Below are 18535 nucleotides of genomic sequence, written 5' to 3' on the forward strand. Positions count from 1 at the left end.
AAAGAGGGAATTTCATTCTTAACAGTCTGTAACTTTGGAATATATTGACTCGATTCAGCTAACTGAGGTTGCAGAAGCATTATATTACCGTTAGCTGAACTTTGTAATGCATATATTTACACAGAACGAAGGCTGTGGATTTTGACCCTCATTTCTTACGGTGTAGTTGCGTTCAGAGAGATTAGCTTCAGGTCAGTATGGAGAGTAGTAATTGTTACAGCAAAGACGTATTTCTACATACATAATGGTCAGTATTATATTAACATAGCCTTGAAAAAAAACAGAAACTATTCTGAAATATTTATTGTTATCTAAATATTAAATTGGCTCAAAGTGCTCCATACTTTCAGAATCTACTTATAAACCCTGAATGTGAAAACAATATATACTTTTAACACTTTTATCTGTCAAATTATTCAATTCATGACAGCATTTGAACTACCCTCAAATGATCCTTTACATTGTACAAAGATTTCACAACAAAAAAACAGCCTAAAATGGTCCCAGTTTGCATTGGATTGTGGATATTTTCATGTTAACCGCAGTCTTACCTCAATTTCAATAACATTGTACTGTAAAAAGAGAACACAAAGAGATTTGTTAAAGGGTGGATTGTTATTACAGCTACCCAAATAACTAAATAACCCTGAGGACAGCTCCCCCAAATAAAATCAAACATCAAAGTGCATTTCATTGACATCAGACACAACAAAAATGTTACTGTGCAAAGTGAAGGTTCATATGATGTCCTCATGACTCAGTTCATCAGTCTGTTACAAGGATGTGCCACAATCCAGTTGCAGATTACAGTTTACTATGTTTCCTCTCCTTTCTCTTATCATTAAAAAACTTCCTGTGTTTTACTTGTATCTCACACTTAATTCTTTTTATGTTAATGCAGTTCAATTTTGTTTTGTAAATAACAAATACAAGGATGTTTCGCAGGTTCAAATTTGATTCTCTGCTGCTAAATGTTGCAACATTTGAAACAAGTGTCCTATTTGGAGACCTTCAGCTCATTACATGCAAGTTTACCTAAGAGGGCCCTGGTTGTACTATTGAATCAGAGACTCAACAGCAGCTCTAACACTGAGCTATTTACACAGACTGATTAAACACATATCCCAGGTAAAAGAGCACTACCATCTTTTCACTTTGGTAGGTAACTTCTGTTCAGTTCCACTGCACTAGCTGAAGTGATTAATGGTTTTCACTGGGATACAAATTAAAACTTGCACCATTATCATCCAGTAGAACCTGTTTTTAATGAGGTTGTGACAGACACTCACCAGCTGATTGGCAGGTCTAAACATGGTGTCCAGGGTAATGACTCTGAAATGTACTGAGAGAAATGCAAAGAGATTACACAAAGCCTTCACAACTCATCTTCAGTGTTTAGGCTGCTGAAATGTATTTCTTTTATCCAGGCAGACATGATATAATTGTCAAAGTTTCAAATGTGACAAAATTAGAGTGAGACAAAAGTTACTAATAGCTTTTCATTATTCATGCTGCTCTGTCTTGCATATATTAACTTGGAACTATATTTATCAAAATCAATGTGATCAACATCTAGGATCTCAGTTTAGTGAAGTACTGTAGTTGTCTTATCTGTTTAACAGCAGTTCAACTCTTACTTTTTCTTTTGTTATTCCACTTAAGTTTCAAAGGGGGCCTGAAGCCAATACCTGCATGCACTAGGCTAAAGACTGGGAGACTATATACACACACCATGGATATTGTACTTCTGCCAGGAAAGACAACATACGCTATCAAGAATATAGAAGCTTTGTTTGATAAAGACTTGTATGATACATCCTACATTATCTGTTCAAAGTTACCTGTTTGTCCAGGGAGGTAGATTGGTTTATCTGTTTGGACGAATGTCATTGGTTGATAGACTTTGATCATGACTTTCCTGACTTCTTTTGAGTAAAATGTGTCACCTTGTACCTCCACCTCCAATATCTGCACCTCATTTTTCTGCACTAAAGGAGCCTGTGACAGAAATATAGAGACCAGCTAAATTAATCATTAACTCACAAAAATAATAAATCAAAGGCCTCATTATATTCATTTTTGCTTAATCTGAATTTTTTTTTTTTTAAATCAGGAGTTAAACATTTTAATGTAATTTGAGGCTAAATATCAATGGTAAAAATACTGGTCAAACATTTAAGTTTCAAATATTAAAAACATTCTTTCGTGAAATAAATGATCAAATGAATCAAAGCCTGTCTTGGGAGGTGACCTGAAACTGAACGCAGGTGTGAAACTCTGTGCCAGATGTCTTCTCAAGGAGGGTTGTGTTCTTGTTTTTGGACATCAGAGTGACGATCATGACCAGAATCTCATTGGGCTGCACAAGACTCGCACAGAATTTGGTCTCAGCTCCAGCTTCGACAACTGCAGGAATGGTTACCATGTACTGCCTACAGCCACAGAAACATACACACATACAGTAGATACCTTACTGAAACTCCAACCCAAAAGATTATGCTGTAACAAGTTACTACAAATGTACACAATAGACTACATGATTTTAAATGTTCAGACTGTACAAGTAAACTTACGGTCCTGCCACCACTTGACCCACAAACAACCAGCTCAGGCAGACAAACAGTGTCCATGTCCACATCTGAATCCCAGAAAGACCCATGACTGACTGGGGTGAGCCCAAGAGTCAACATTTGTTAAACCTGCTCTGCTACACAACCCCACCCCTTTTCACCCATCTCTCTCTCACACACACACACACACACACACACACACACACACACACACACACACACACACACACACTTTGGCTTCCTTGGTGGGAAGCATGTAAACACTACCCCTTTTTAGGGACACCACATTGTGAACGGTTTAGACAGATAAAAAATTACAAATTAATTATAATTACGGTTATATATCATGAAATATACTGGTTTGGGGACAAGTATTATTTAGTAAAAGTAAAGAACATCATGCTCAAGCAAAAAACAAAGTTCATAGCACAAAGAAGGGTTCACACACCCAAATAAGTTAGATTGTTCAGGGGCTGCATCCCTCAAAGGCTGCATTTGAAGAACAAATGCATCACAGCAGCACAACAAGCCTGTCCCATTTCGAAGGCTCCTTCAAAGAAATGCTGCCTTCTTTTCCAAAATTTGAAGGATCCAATGGATGGATCCTTTGCGGCTGAACCTATCCCAGAATGCATTTCGCACCATCAGAGGAAAAGATGAAAGATAAAGGAAAGATGGACAATTCAGCTAACAACTTTAGGACCTAAAGTGTTTGATGTCTTTGCCTATTCACCGCCCATCTCTCCTGGTGTGGTAGTACTATAAATTTGTGCTCATCAACACACGATAAACAATTTCAGAGAACTTTGTTATTGGATTGGTGAAGGTAAATTCCATTGACATGATGTGTAATCAGTGTGCAAAACACATGCACATCCTTCTTGTCCAGGTGATGAGTCAAAAAACATATATGCAATTGAATTTTCTTTATTATATTTAGAGAAAGTTCAACCTTTTCAGCCCAGATTTACTATTTATCAGGTATGATACCTCTGTACCTGAAAGGGAGCACTCAACAGTATTGTGAGTCCTTGTTAAATAGAAACCATGAGGCTGATTATGTTTATCCTGAAAGTTGCTTAACATAGGTTCCCTCTCTCTGATGTGATGTGTTAAAGGATAGGTTAACATATCTTCAAGTTTGTCTCAAAACAACATTCACATGTCCTTATGGACACTGAAATTGCTTTTAGACATTGTCATTGTTCTTCTGTCCATACTGGCCCCAGAGAGACGTCCCTCTCTGAAGTGATTTCAATGTAAGTGATGAGGGACAAAATTTTCAGTCCTATTCTGTGTAAAAATGACTCCCCTATCTAAAGGTCAAGTGCTTTTTCTCAAAAGACTGATGAATTTTGAAATTAGTATTTGCAAAATAATAGGTGTATGGATTTTGTCTGCCATAATTTACATTGAAATTGCTTTAGGAAGGGATCTTTTGGCAGCCAGTATGGACAGCAGGAATAATAAAAGCCATAGTGCTTTCAATTTACATCCTTTATTTTGTTTACGACTGTGGCCAAGTTGTTTGTGTTGGGTTAATATTTAGATTTTTTTGCATTTGGTGTTTCTGTGTAAGCTTCTTTGTCTTCCCTTGAAGCCTATTTTCATTTTAAGTACAGTACAGTAGAATATTTTAAAATGAGTTTTGAAAGTTAGTGTATTAAAATATTTTATAGAGGCATTTTTATATCTTGATTACAGACGACAAAGATATAACATGAAATGAGGGACAGAGAGAAGCAGCAAAAGTCCCGGCCAAACTCAAAGCAGGGATGTTGCAGTTACTGGTGGGTGTCTTAACCTCTAAGTTAGCATATTAGTTCAGGAAAGTTGTATTGATTTTGGATGATACATTTCCAGGTTGTTCACCTTTCCTATTTGATATGCTGACTTCAAAAATCAAATTAATTTCAAAACCAATACAGAAGTACCATGTTCAATGTGCAGCTTAACATATTGATTTTGGAACATATTGCGTATCAGTGTTACATACTGGAAATGAGACCTTTGTGTGCAAGATTTTTTTTAATGGTTTTGAAAGTAGCAAATGAATTCAGGAAGTAAGCAGTGAGATGTACTAACATGACAGGAAATGAGGGAGAGAGCAATGCAACAAAGGTCGAACTCAAACCTGGGATGTTGCAATTTTGAAATCCCACATCCAGGACTTTCACCTTTATGGAGGTTTCATGTCAGTCAGTGTGTTTACATGCACTTCAGTAACCTGGATACCATAAATCCATGTATGTGTGCAGAAGATCAGTAACCAGATTTCTACCCTACACCGACCTTATTTTGGAAACATGGCTCACTGATTTTAAGTATATTAGGGATAGAAGATGCTGCTTTCTGAAACTTTTTGTGTATGTGTCAGAGCAGACACAGACAGACACACCAGGGCAGCACAGGGCTTTTCTCCTTGTGAAAGTGTCTGAATTTAACAAATACTCAAATGTTCAGTGGTGGAAAGCAATTTTTTAGACTTATACAAGCTACTGTGTTAGTTTCAGTTTTAGTCTGATAGTTCGGATGGCATTATTTTTAATATGAGGGCGCATCACTCCGTCTAATTATCTCTGCTTTCATCCAGCTGCCGCTCTGCTGTGCAGTCCTTTGTCATGCACATCTGTACTAAATTCTGATTACTAACCCTGTTAGGGCTGAAAAATCTGCATTCTCCAGGACAAATCTAGCTGGAAAAATCTTACCCAAAGTGATATAAAACAAATACAACACACATTGGAGTGAAAATTGGATGTTAGTGCCCATGATCCCCAGAATGATTGATTTCTAAATCATTTTTAACACTCAGACATTTTGTCTATCACCATTATCAATTTCAAAATGTTCTCCTTGATAAACATTGTGGCCTATAAAGGCTATAAGCTAATTGCTGAATATATTGAGTATTCATAGTCCCCAGAGGATGAGTCCTACTGTTTCAAGTGAACTCCTGACCTTTCCTGTACTGTCACCATTAGGCCGAAATTTCCAATTGAACACGAGACGAAACATATGCTCTTCAGAGCCCTCTCCATTTATACACTCCATGACCTTTCTTCAAGGCCCACCTTCAGGTTAATATGTTAATTTCAAGAGAATACCTCCTCTCAGCTAATGACCAGATTTCCATGACATTTACTGAGCACAATCCAAGAGGATTGACCCTACTGATTTTACTGATCTCAAACAAACTCAAGACAAACTTTACATTTTTAAAACTTTCACTTTGTGGACTAAGATGAAGTGTTTTGTGTTTTGATAGTGGAGTTTCAGATTTGTAGTTTGTTTAAATTCTGACTCAGAATCAAGAGATAATTCACTGAGCTATTTGCAATTATGAATGTGCCTGACTGTTTGTATTTTTCTCGCAGGTATGTCTTTGAAGGGGTGATCCTCTCCATCTATGGGATGAACCGGTCAGAGCTGGAGTGTCCGGGGAAGGTGTGTAAGTTCCAACAGCTTTTCTTCATCATCCTGCGACTGGCCACCTACCTTGTCCTCCGTTACAAGGTGAAGTCTGAGCGATAGGTTTCGCTTGGCTTGTATTCAAAACTCAAGGCCCTCTCTAAAACCATTCCAGACCTGGTCTCTTTTCTGTTCACAGACAACAACCTCGCTCATGTGGGAATTTGCTTCATTTCATTTTACGCATTGCTGCTAAAAGGACAGAACATAAATTCTGATCTGTACTACTGCCAACAACTGTGGAGGGCAGCGACTGACGGTGCAGAGCAGTGAAGAGTAATCTTATAAATCAACATATACCTGTTTTACCTCAAACATCAGGACTCTTGTGCACAAATGCAGATCAGTGAGGAGGACACCACAAAGAGACTGAGCCACATTTAGCACATACTGTACGTTTCATATATAGAAAGGTTTTGAGAACAAGGTGGATGTGATAAAATAACACTTAGCAGAGTGGACATGCATGTTTATTCTACACAGTGTGCTGCCACTTGGTCAGTGTTGGGGTGTTAGAACTTTGGTCCATGAAACTGCCTCCTTGAGAAAAACAGTGTGTTTACATTGCTCTATCAGCCAAAAAAAGATTACAAACTGTTGCACTGGAGAGTAAGTGGGATGTATTGTGCCTGAAAGACTGAAAATGAATGACCATCAATGATAATCATGAGATCATTACACTGTACACTGGATGAAAGCAGTTAAGTTTCAGCTAGTTTTTGTTGCATATTTTGTCGTCATATGACTGAACTGGGGTGACAGTTTGAAGCCACTAAACATTTAATTCCTGAAAAATCAAATTGTTGTTTGAGCTAGATGTTTTTTAACATGTTGATAGTTGTAAATTAAGCTTTATCATGATTGCCTTCCGAAATTTGGTATTTTTCTACTTCCATAATAACTGAGTGGATGACATGAAGGTCAACTGACCTTTGGCATAAGGTTTTATTGTGGCAGGTACATTTATGCATGACCTTATGCTCAGGCGCCCTGGTAGCCTACTGAATAAGATGCATACCACACAACCGTAATGTCTGTGGTTTGATTCCAGCTATGGACCTTGGTGACATGTCCACCTTCTCTACTCTTGTTTCCTGTCTCTCTGCACTTTTTGCTACAAAAATATCCCTCCAAAAAAATAAAAAAATAAACAAAACACCACTCTGGTTCAAATACTCTCAGCTGTTCCTCCCAATCATGCCCGCAGGTTCTCTAATAACCACATTAGTGTCAATGTCCCTTAGAACTATCATATCCCCAGATGACTCCCTTTCCAAGACCCCACCCAGAGACTCCAGGAAGGCTACCAGCACCTATCTAGCAAGTTTTGCGGCCACCATAGGTTCTCCTACATGCTTGGAAGGGGAGGGTGAGGGGAGGGGTATTCAGACGACACTAGATGCCACTAAATCCTACACACTGGTCCTTTAAAGCGGACACACAACTATTAAACTATTAAACTATTATACAAGACATGGACTGAAATTACATGTAGTGTAGCTTTATTAAAATGATTTGATCAGTAAGAGTCTGGGGCTTGGGATGGGTGACCACACTTCACTCTTTAAGCTGCAAATCAAAGAAGAAATGTGATTACTTCCTCAAAATACACACGATCTGCATTTTCCAGTAGCTCTCTTTTGCTTCATTTGGTTACTGAATTGACACATTCACTTTAATACTATAGTTAAATAATGATGTGTTGTTTACATCTTCTTGATTGATTTAAAAAATGTTCTACATCTTTCTGAGAAATAACTTTTAATAAAAGTAATTAAATATTTTTTAAAAATATCAAGATAATAACATTGTAAGAAAGTGTACCATTCTAAACAAGGGTTCTTGAGCAACGCATGAATTTTACTTTGTGGTGCCTCTCATGAGCTAGATTAGGTTAGAGATTGTTACCTGCAGCACAAGGGTAGATGTATTCTGTCTCAGCCTGGTCACCTGAGAAAAGAATGTAGAATTAGACAAAACAGTTCAAACAAATAACAGTGAAAGCTCCTATAACTCCCAAACATGAAATTACTTCATGCTCAGGGCATTTAGGGGTTGGGTTCAATCCCAGTGTATGTCAGACAAAACTTGGAAAGTTGAATTTGTAGTTGTGATAATTGTACAGCTCTAACACGGGGCAGAGTTTGCCAGTGTGTGCTGTTCTCTCTGTAAATGGGTTTAGATGTGTATGGAAGGACTGAGGGCTGGAGTGTGGTGCAGTTGTCAGCACTGTTTCTTCACTGCATGACGGCCCTGAGTTCAAACCTATATCATGATAGACTGGAGCCTGTGAAGAGTCACCACATTCAGACAGACATCTGAATCAGCTGTCTGTTTGGGCATTCCCTGGGCGCTCCAGTTTCCTCCCATAGTCCAAAAATATGCAGGTTAGGTGAAACAAATCTTCTAAATTGCTTGAATTTGAGTGTCAATGGTTGCATGTCTATTAGGGTTTGGATCTGGTTCCAGGTTGTTAAAATATTCAGATCCTCTAAGTTAAGAGGCTGATGAATTTCTCACAGAATCTTTTGCCTCTCCTTGCCAGATTTTATAAAATGCTATCAAAACTTCCACCTTGTCTATATGTGTCAGTCCTGTAAGAGACTGGGTGTAACACAATATTCTCATGCAACCCTGCAAAGTATAAGTGTGTATAGATAATGAGTGGATGGAAGAACTGAGTATGTGATTTACTTGGCTGGTAGTAGTCATAGATCTTAACCACAGCTGGCTTCAGGTTCTGCACTGGGAGCTCCTGTACGAGCTCTAATATGTGGTTGATGGGTTTGTCCTTCCGTAACTGTTGGAAGAAAAAACACAATCAGTAACAAATCTTGAGAGCATTGTCCTGTATTTAACCACTGCGAGTTAGTTTCACCTCCTTTAAGTACACGAGAACATGATCTTCCTTTTCTTCAACACGATCCACCAGCAGGTCACCTTTGAGCTGCGAGAACATGATATTCAGCTGGGTTACCATGACATTGACAATTGACACAAATGTTACAGGTTAAAATTACTGTATTAAGTTACCTTCTTCAAAGATTCTGGATCTGGGACAAATCCAGAGAGCATTTTGATATCCAGGATTACCATGTTTGTAGTGGGCTCTTTCCCACTATATCTGTAACCATGGAACCATAAAAAATGTGATGTTACAAACAGCTGCACTTTTCCATGTTTTGAATAAGCTACAACAACATGTCAAGATTTTCAGTATTCTATAATGGCTGTAGGGTAGATCTAGTTGCTGCACATTACTTACAGGGAGCTAAGCTTCAGAGTGAGTTTAGGTCTCAGAGATTGGCAGTCAGCCTCTGGTTTGACCTCGACACTGAGAGTGGTGACATCAGCAGGAGTTGGGATGTTATAATGAAGAGAAATCTGACAAGGAGTACAACAGGATGATTTTAATATTCATAAAATTTTAATTTGGGAGCCTAAGAGCACCAGTAGTGGTGTAGTATTATACAGTATGTGTGCATACAGAGGAAGAAAGTTAAGAGCCACAAGATCCACTGACCTGCATTGACGCACATGCAGTTCCCTTCACCTCCAGACTGTACTTTCCTGCCTCGTCCTGCAGCATCTTCTCCTGGTAGAGCAGTTTGTTGCTCTGGTTCACATCAAATGTCAGCTGGCCACTGGGTGATTGGACTGTCACTGTGCTTGAGCCCTCTGGACTGAACACCACAGTGGAGTAGAGAGCCAGAGCCTGAAGAGCCACCACTGTGTCCTACAACACACATACAGAAAAGTTGGAATTCAACTACAGCAAATATTTACACATGTAAAATGCATTTACCACCTACAACACTTTTCATTTTCAGTGCCTCACATTTAATGGTTATATATTGATCATCTATAGAGAACCACTGCACCAATTATTTTTTCAATACTTTTGTCATTCTCACATTCTTATTTTTCGTTGCAGCAGCTGTATCCATGGAAATGAAAAAAATCTTTAATATATCCAACTCAGTGAGACAGTTAAAGTAGCTACTGTAGCTCTGGGCTATATTGTCTTACCTCTTAAAACCATGTATTTAAAAGGAAAATTACAGTTTATAACAGGTTTCATTTTTGCAGTTCTCACCATCAGTTCCAGCAGTAATGATAACATTGTACTTGCTGGTTAGTACCATAGTGCTGCCACCTTTACATGGTTTGTATTAACTTTAATGGATGGTCAGAGTGCATGATGTTTTTTTTTCATTCTGTGCACACAGTTGCTTCAAAGATTGGCTAACATCAGGTTAGTTTCTATTTTCCTTTACGTAACCAATGAGTGTATGTAACAGATGAGCCGCTCAGTGAATGAAATGTCAGTGTTACAGGAAATGATGAGCCATCACAGTTGCTTATCAGGGCTACCCAAACTCACAATGGAGAACTTATTAGCCCACTATCAGCATTGTTTCAGCTTACACCTCCCAACACACAACAGAAATCACCGTTTGGATGCAGGCTTTTGTTTGGACATTACATATTAGGATAAGCTCTTGTTTCAATCCACACATTTGACAAAAGTTAGCATGCTAACAAGCTTTTGTCCAAAGTGACAGACAAATGAGGTACAATCCAAGCTACAGTAGCTCAAGAAGGAGCCTTTGAGAATAAATGCTGCAACATCCAGCTTCATGTTTTACCTGACACAAATGCCACAAGAACTGTTCGAGTGACTGATGCAACATGCTCATTGATTGATAGTTGATCAATCACGATGCCCACATTTCTTGCAAACTTTGTTGGAGAGCGCAAGCCACCATGTCAAAGGCTACTGAGAGATCCAGCAAGATGAGAACTGATGACAGGGTATCACTGCAGTGGAAAGGTCACTCTTGAAACCAGGCTGGTTTAAATTAAGTAGATTACGACTTGGATGAAAACTGCACACTTTAGAACAATGGTTGCCAACCCGTCGATTGTGATTGACTGGTATATCTTTGAGACTTTCCCTTAAGCTCCCAAAAATAATAGAAAAATAAATACACAAGTGTAAAAGTGCTTTGAGTGGTCAAAGACTAGAAAGGTGTTATATAAGTGCAGTCCATTTACCATTTACTAATCACAAAATAAGGCACAGCTGGGATCAACAGGGACCAGAATAAGGAGGGAACATGACATGACTGAAAAGCAGGCTGGGCAGGGCTACAGGAACACAAGAGGAACACAAGAGGCTACCAGCTGACAAGAATAAAACCAAAGCAATACAGAGATTAAACTAAGAAAAACTCTGGACTCAGAGGAAAAAACAATATCAAGCTCAAGCACTACACAAAGAAACACAAATGGCAAATGCACTTATCACAAACACTTTGTAACCCAGAGCACGTTCAAAACACACACAATCCTCTTTATCACTGAGACAGAGTATATGCTGTGCGAGTTCAGACCGGAGTGAAAACAAAGACAAACCAACCAATATAGGCAACCCAAATAAACATCATGCATGATAGTCTTTTAAAGACACAACTCAAATCAGCTTTCTTCCACTCAGTCCAGTCCAGACAAAAAGGGAGAAAAGTCTGAAGGCCTCTGGAGGACCGGTGGAGAATGGCAGCTAGGGAAACTTTCAAACTGTGAACAGAACCATAACAGTACCACCTTCCCCACCGCTCCTCAAGGGACAGATTCCAGACATCCCACCGAGCCGATCAGGAACACCGAGCAGGGTGGGTGGAAGGGGCACAGAGGAGGGATTCAAATGCAAATGTCCTGGGGGCAGAACAAGGGTGGAGCATGAGACCTCAGGCAGGCGGGCTGGGGGCTGGGCTGAAAGACATAACAGATCTGGAGGTCAGTATTGCTCTGGAGGGCAACCAGAGGGTAGGACAGACAGGTGAAGTTGCTGCTCTGGAGGTGTAGCGACAAAGCCGGGCCACTCTGGAGGTTAGCGATGAACCTGGGGGGCAGGTAGGGCAGCCAGCACCAGAAGATTTGGCAGCAGGTCGGATGAGCTCAAGCTTGGATGGCCACTTAAAGAGACTTAAAGAGACCTACTTCTCCATGCTGATGTCCAGTGGTTGAGTTGCGGCAAAGTGCTGCAGCAATTTGTCGACTTGCTGCCTGAGATAGACTTTTCTGTCAACAAGGAAAGAGGAGCACGAGGAACTGTCAGATGATGCGTGGCTACTGGACCTGGGGTTTCTGACAAACCTAACGACAAACGGTGCTTTTCACCCTGAGCAGTACGGTGCTCACCTGGACAAAGTGGCAACAGAGTTCAATCAACATTTTGGAGAGTTAGGTGTCATGGAAGATATTGCTGCATTCATCTCAAACCCATTCCTGCCCATTGATATAGAACAAGTGACATCCAAAGTATTTGCTTTGCCAAGTGGAGCTGACATGGAAATGGTTGATTTGAAAAATGACATAGAGCTGAAAGTCAGATCAAGGGACAGTGACTTTAGGAGACTTGTCAGCAGAGAGAAGTTTCCTCACCTCACTGCTCGTGCACTTAGTTGATGTGTTTATACTACCTTCTGGGGTCCACGTTCCACACATGTGTAGGAGATCGCCGTCTACAGGAACACAGCGTTGCGACCACACGGACACAACAAATTGCAGGTATGCGGATGTCCATACAGAGCCTATGCACACACCATCTGATCACACGGACCATAGCAGACCCACGTGGACTCGCCAACTATAATTTCAGCTTAAGAGTGAGTGCCTACTTACCTCTGTGAAATGGTATTTTCATAGAAGAAAATAATCGTATCAAAGTACAGGAGCCGCCTTCCTGACAGACACCTCACAGACTGTCTCAGACTGGCTGTCTGTAGCTATAAGCCTAACTACAAAACACTCACAGACAGTATTGATGCTGTGTAAGATGGGAATATAGAACTGAACTTAGTTTAATTGCACCGACTGAGAATTTTGTAGTAACTTGCATGAAGCTGCAAGCTGCAGTGGATAAGCAGTTAACAGTTGATAAACATTCAACAATGGCACTTCATAAGATCTGCTCACTGCAAGTGTGTTGATTTTTTTCTTTGTTGTCCATGAACAAAATAATTTCCTCATACAAATGGAAAATAGGCCACATGCCTTTATTTTTGTGTTGGAATGAAATTAAACAATGAAACTTAGAATTGAAGATGTTATGTATGTAAAATTGTTGAAGCAAGATAGCTATGGCCTGTTTGATATGCTAGTTACAGTGTATTCTTGGTTGCATCAGTTTGAAAGTTGGACCAAAGCATTTCATGTAATTCAAATACAATTAGCTTAAATAAAAGGCCTCAAGCTGGAAGTACAATCTGGGCTGTCTTTTTCGCTCAGTGCTTTAATAGGTAGATCTTGCCTTTCACAAAGGCCGAGGTCAGGGATTTTGGGCTTAAAAAGGTTGGTGACCACTGCCCTAGAACCTCAGATACAACAGGTAGCAGCAGGGCAGGCCTGTAGTTTCCAATTTGAGATTGGTTTAGAGTCAGCTTTTTCAACAACGAGATAACCTGAGCCGGTTTAAACATGGAAAATGTCCCCACAACATACACACTGTTAACAGTAAAATTGTAAACCTGTAGTGCAACTCTGCTTTAACTACAGCTGCAGCTTGTTGGGATGTACCTGTGTAGAGGAGAAGCCTCCATAATGGTTTTGCTGGCCTGTCAGCCATCTGACAATACGGCTGGTGTAGCCCAGGTCTTCAGCAGAAAGGGAGGTGCTGAGTTTGGCCAGCAGCACGTAGGAGCTGATCTCCACAGACAGAGAGGCTGAAGATTCTGTTGCTGTCTGAGACCAGTGGAAGAAATCTCCTTAAGGCAGCCACCCAAGAAACAGACAGACAGGCACAAGGTGAGCTATCTCAACAGTAACCAGGTATTAATGACTTGTTTTAGGATTGTGACTTACCTTGTAATGCAACCTTGTCTAGGTGCTGCAGAAGTTGAGCACGGGTCTCCATGTCTCCAGCCAGGGTGAAGACGTATGCCAGCAGAGCTGTAGTGTAGGTGTTGCTGAGGTCACTGGTGGATTCCCTGAGGCAAGACAAGCTCTTATTCACCACAGGATGCTGAAACAGATAAAAAAAAAAAAAGTGATATGCATGTTTTGATCCACTCTCTCAATTTCAATAGATCCTAAAAAGTAACTTAATTGCTTTGTTATTTATTATGTTAATATAATCTATTTGTATACAAATACAGCACCAGTCAAAAGTTTGGACATACTGAATGGAGAGGTGCGTCTAAACCTTTGACTGATACTGTAATTCAACATAAATAGAGCAGATGATTTGTTGTAATCGTGTGCATTTATCCCAGTTGTTCAAAAATCATAGACAAGAACAAAACCAGTACTTGATAAGATGAGGTTAAAGAGGCAAAGTGATGGAACACAGGACTGATATTTACAGTATATATGTAAGACAAATGTGCAAAAAAATTGGTACTCAAACTTGTACACTGTTGTCATTTACTTCACTTTTTGTCTCTTTACAGCGTATAAATTATACAGTATAAGACAATAAATTCCAACAACAAAATAGGAGTCCCTGGTGCAGGGACAAGGACATCATCCCTCACTGGCTTCCTACCCATGAACACGCCAACTGTGTTTGTTGGAACTGATGGTGAAGCTGGGGCACTGCTGCCAAGAGTTGAACCCATGTGTCTGCTGTAGTTTTCTGTTTTCCTTTTTTTGCTATGTGCAATTTGTTTGACTCCGTTGACTTTAACAGGAGAGTTGATCAAGCAGATACTTACAGATAGTTGTCACATGTGGTACTTACATCAACTGAAATATTCATCTCCAAGAAGGCAGCAGTGATGTAAGCACTGAGAGTCACTTCATCAGATACACCACCCTGTAGAGAGGAAGCATCGCTCATGTTTACACGCAAAATATTATACACTAGCATATTATAGGCTGGCTGAAAATGCTGACATGAAATACAGTACCTTCATTTTCATACAAACTCCATGACTTACCTTCATTCTGTTGTTAAAGAGTTTTCCTGACTGTTTGAAACAGCCATTTTGAAGCTGTTGTCTCTCCAGCCAACTCCTTGATTCTTCAATCTTTGCTGGGTCAATGTAGATGAAAGACTTTGCTTTGGCAAAGGATCTCAGCACAAAAGCAGTCAACCTGTAGATAAGTTAAACAGGGTCAGATATTTACTTAAAGGAGGTGTGCCTGATTTTTGTAAACGTGTCACCTGTCACCATGACACTCTGTAATTGTAACCAGATACCAGTTAAATAGCACTGCAGTTCAGTGTTGAGGTTTAGTTAATGTATTGTTTTTCAGGTGTATGTCTACAGATAGACATCACTGTGATTCAGTCATTTTCTCACCAAGTGTTCTCTTCTCCATGTCCAAATGTGCTGTAAGCGCCACTGTGATGTTTGTAGTTCAGTTGCCTCTGGTAGCCTGTATCATAATCATAACATGCAAATCATGATTATGATCATGATCTGATGATTAAAACAATTTGGTGAAATAGACAGTCTTTTTTTTAACTTTTTTTCATATGAGGGGCTGTAGCTTAGGGGTTAAGACAATGACCATGAATTGCAACATCATAAAATGCTCCCCTCCAAAGAAACTGCTTGTACAAATGGAGTCCATCCTCATCTTCGTCAGGTTCAGTCTAGGCCAGGAATATTCCCAGAACTATACTCTGGTAACTTTTTCTGTATTGAGGCCACTTTCACTGCATTCAGGAAAGGAATCCCTGCCCATAGAAGCTTCGGCTGATGCTCATCACAAGTCTACCACAGCTACAGTCACGGCCATCTTGAAGGCTTCAAAAAGCCAGTGTGTGGCATATGTCGGCATGCTGAACTTTCTGAGTATCATTAAGGTACACCCTCACCTAGAGTCTCACTCACTCACTCTTCTTATTACCACAACTCCTGGCATATCATTGATCCCCATTTGACTATCAATTCATCCCTTTGTGGCTGACCTTTCTCACCCTTCAACCCCTCCCATCCCTGGCCCTCATTCATCCCCTCCTCACTTTATTTAAAATACAATTATTAAATTACTTTACTTAATTAAGAACAGATTTTAGTTTCTTTGGGTCCTTTTTTTTTTTTTACAGTTTTATTCATTTATGCATTTTAGAGGGAAATATTGGACTAACCACTGCACTCGCTACATTTTTGTGACAGCTGTAGTTAATAGTGAAACACTTGAATGCAAAACCTATGAGCTTACAAATATGATCTAACCTCAGTACATAAGGTAGTTTCGCACAACAACAGACACTATCTACACATTAATGCATCAATGATTCACAGTCTGAAAGAGGAAATTATTCTGAGTAATTTAAATCTGATATGTTGACAGTAGTTCGTACAGTAGTAATACAAATACTCCTGTAATAGATCCTACTTGTAATGTGAATGGTCTGAAAACCTCTTACATATGATACATGGAATAATAGTGTATTAAATAGCAACTCACCACTAGTCAGGAACTTGGTAGCTTTTTCCATGATGGCTGGGGTCAGCTGCTGTGTGTTTTTCAGGTACTGGAGGATGTAGATATTGGGGGCCAGGAGAGCCATGTTCTGCTCCCCACATCCATACGGCATCTTCAGCAGTCCATCCAGGTTCTTCAGGGCCCGGCCCAGGATGTCACCTGCACAAAAACACTGAGCTCTTAAGACATGAAACTAACCTGATCTTTAACTTCTGCATTTGGGAGACAAATGAGCTTATACACCCATTGATGCTGAACAATTTTGTGATCCTAATTGTGCTACTCTATATGAATACATTTCAGTATATTGAATAGATAGATAAGACACACACTGCCTTGTTGGACACTGTTTACTCAACCAATGTTGCTATAATTTAATTTGCATGTTGGATAGCACGATTTGGAAATCTGTATCAATGTCCTCATGTCCACAGTCTCAGCAGTGCTTTCCAAAAACTTTGTACATTTATTTGATGCTATTTGGCAGCTGTTTTTTTAAAAAAAATCTCTTGTGTCAAACCTTTCTTGAATACATTGACAAGGAAAAGTTTTTAAACAGTCTTTGTTTGACAGACTGTGGCTTAAATGTTGACATAAATGGATTATCTATCTCAAGCAGGTTTCAAACATGTCTCTTCAGATTGGATTTTTTAACATGCTAAAATGACCTGAAACCAGTGACTGTCTGGAATTTAGTGAATCAACCTATAATCTCATGGCACGGTTTGGAGATAGTCAGTTGTAATGTAAACATACACAACTTGTAGTAAATGGGCTACAAAATGCACAAGCATCTGTATGATCCCTTAACCTTTTATAGTTACCAGGATATACTGTATAGTCTATATACTGTGTATATTCTATGAAAGTGCCATGGTTAAAAAAAAGTGTCATGATTAAGTACTTCATCAAAAGTGGTTAATGCTTTTAATTTCAGTGTTACAGCATGAAGTGACACAGTTATCCAGCCAGTATTGTTTTATTAAGCAATAGTGAATTTATATCAAGGAATCTGTTTACCCAGAACTGATAGTGAAGCACGGGCAGACCCATCAATCACCTCCTCAGGGAGTTGTAGTTCTATTTCTTCTGTCAAAGCCTCTCCTGGTTATAGCAAGAAACACAACAACACAAGTATGAGTTCTGGTGCAGAAAACTATCACCTTAGTGTGAGACAGTCAAGCAGAAGCAACCGCCTTATTACAGATTTCATTTAGAATGAGCCATAAATGGATGAAGCCCTGAATCAGATGTTTTCATATCATTTTACCGCCTGCTCCACCAGTCTGTACACCTGCCAGTGAAACAAACAGGAAAGAAGTTTTGCACCAGCAAGGTTCTCCAACAGCAGAACAGCTGTCTGTAAACCATTGTCGGCAGTGATATGTCAGATATACAATTAATGATTAGTTTGTAGCTCTCATATGTAAACCGACTTTACAAGGTGTGTCTCAACTAAGGATAAAACAAAAAGAATACTAACAGCAAAATCAAACGTTGACTCTATGTAAATTAAAAGAATGATAAAATGAATCACACAAAAGTAATTAATCAATGTTGCATTTCTAAATGTGCGTTTGATTGGCATTTTACAAATCTCTGTATAACAAAAATCACACAGTCAGTGTAACTGGTTATCAACTTAAACCATGTTTTACTAAAGATTGCGTCTCTCACCTTATATTTCATCTTCACATCACATCACACTCAGATAGCTTTAGAAAAACATGTGTATGCTAGTCTGAAGACTGTGTGAGGTTCTCACCACACATTCTGTTCTTATAAATAACAGTTTAAGTGCGGGAAATGGCGTATGCATGGTTTTTGTGCGTACGCATCGTTTATGCATCTGGCCCCTGGTCTTAACCATACTGACCTTTTGGGCAGAGCAGCCAGTTGTGAGTCTTTGTCATCTCAGTTCCCTCAGCCTGAGAGGGAAAGAGGTGGAAAATCATGTAAGTAGGACATGTGCTCTGTCAAAGCTGATCATTTATTTTGTCATCAAATGTACAGTATACACTTTTTTCTTTGTCGTCTTGTATTTAAGGTAC

The 18535-nt window shown here is 39.5% G+C and overlaps 2 protein-coding genes across 2 annotated transcripts in view; both read right to left on the minus strand.

Annotated features, from left to right (window-relative positions):
- Positions 1–2659, minus strand: part of LOC122983820 (alpha-2-macroglobulin-like) — a 60414-nt gene extending 57755 nt beyond the window's left edge. The window contains 5 exon segments of the mRNA XM_044353946.1: positions 552–572; positions 1290–1342; positions 1842–1998; positions 2252–2432; positions 2574–2659. Of these exon segments, the coding sequence (XP_044209881.1) occupies positions 552–572; positions 1290–1342; positions 1842–1998; positions 2252–2432; positions 2574–2659 (498 nt within the window).
- Positions 2660–7521: 4862 nt separating this feature from the next.
- Positions 7522–18535, minus strand: part of LOC122983496 (alpha-2-macroglobulin-like) — a 52830-nt gene continuing 41816 nt past the window's right edge. Inside the window, exons 21-35 of the mRNA XM_044353228.1 lie at positions 18361–18412; positions 17505–17588; positions 16467–16643; positions 15350–15425; positions 14984–15140; positions 14785–14859; positions 13908–14067; positions 13623–13810; positions 9565–9777; positions 9307–9425; positions 9075–9165; positions 8920–8988; positions 8736–8841; positions 7950–7991; positions 7522–7610 (exon numbers count right to left, since the gene is read on the minus strand). Of these exons, the coding sequence (XP_044209163.1) occupies positions 7606–7610; positions 7950–7991; positions 8736–8841; positions 8920–8988; positions 9075–9165; positions 9307–9425; positions 9565–9777; positions 13623–13810; positions 13908–14067; positions 14785–14859; positions 14984–15140; positions 15350–15425; positions 16467–16643; positions 17505–17588; positions 18361–18412 (1614 nt within the window). The 3' untranslated portion in view covers positions 7522–7605. The remainder of the gene's footprint in view (positions 7611–7949; positions 7992–8735; positions 8842–8919; positions 8989–9074; positions 9166–9306; positions 9426–9564; positions 9778–13622; positions 13811–13907; positions 14068–14784; positions 14860–14983; positions 15141–15349; positions 15426–16466; positions 16644–17504; positions 17589–18360; positions 18413–18535) is intronic.

The sequence above is a fragment of the Thunnus albacares genome, chromosome 6, assembly GCF_914725855.1.
Source record: "Thunnus albacares chromosome 6, fThuAlb1.1, whole genome shotgun sequence".
Taxonomy (NCBI): domain Eukaryota; kingdom Metazoa; phylum Chordata; class Actinopteri; order Scombriformes; family Scombridae; genus Thunnus; species Thunnus albacares.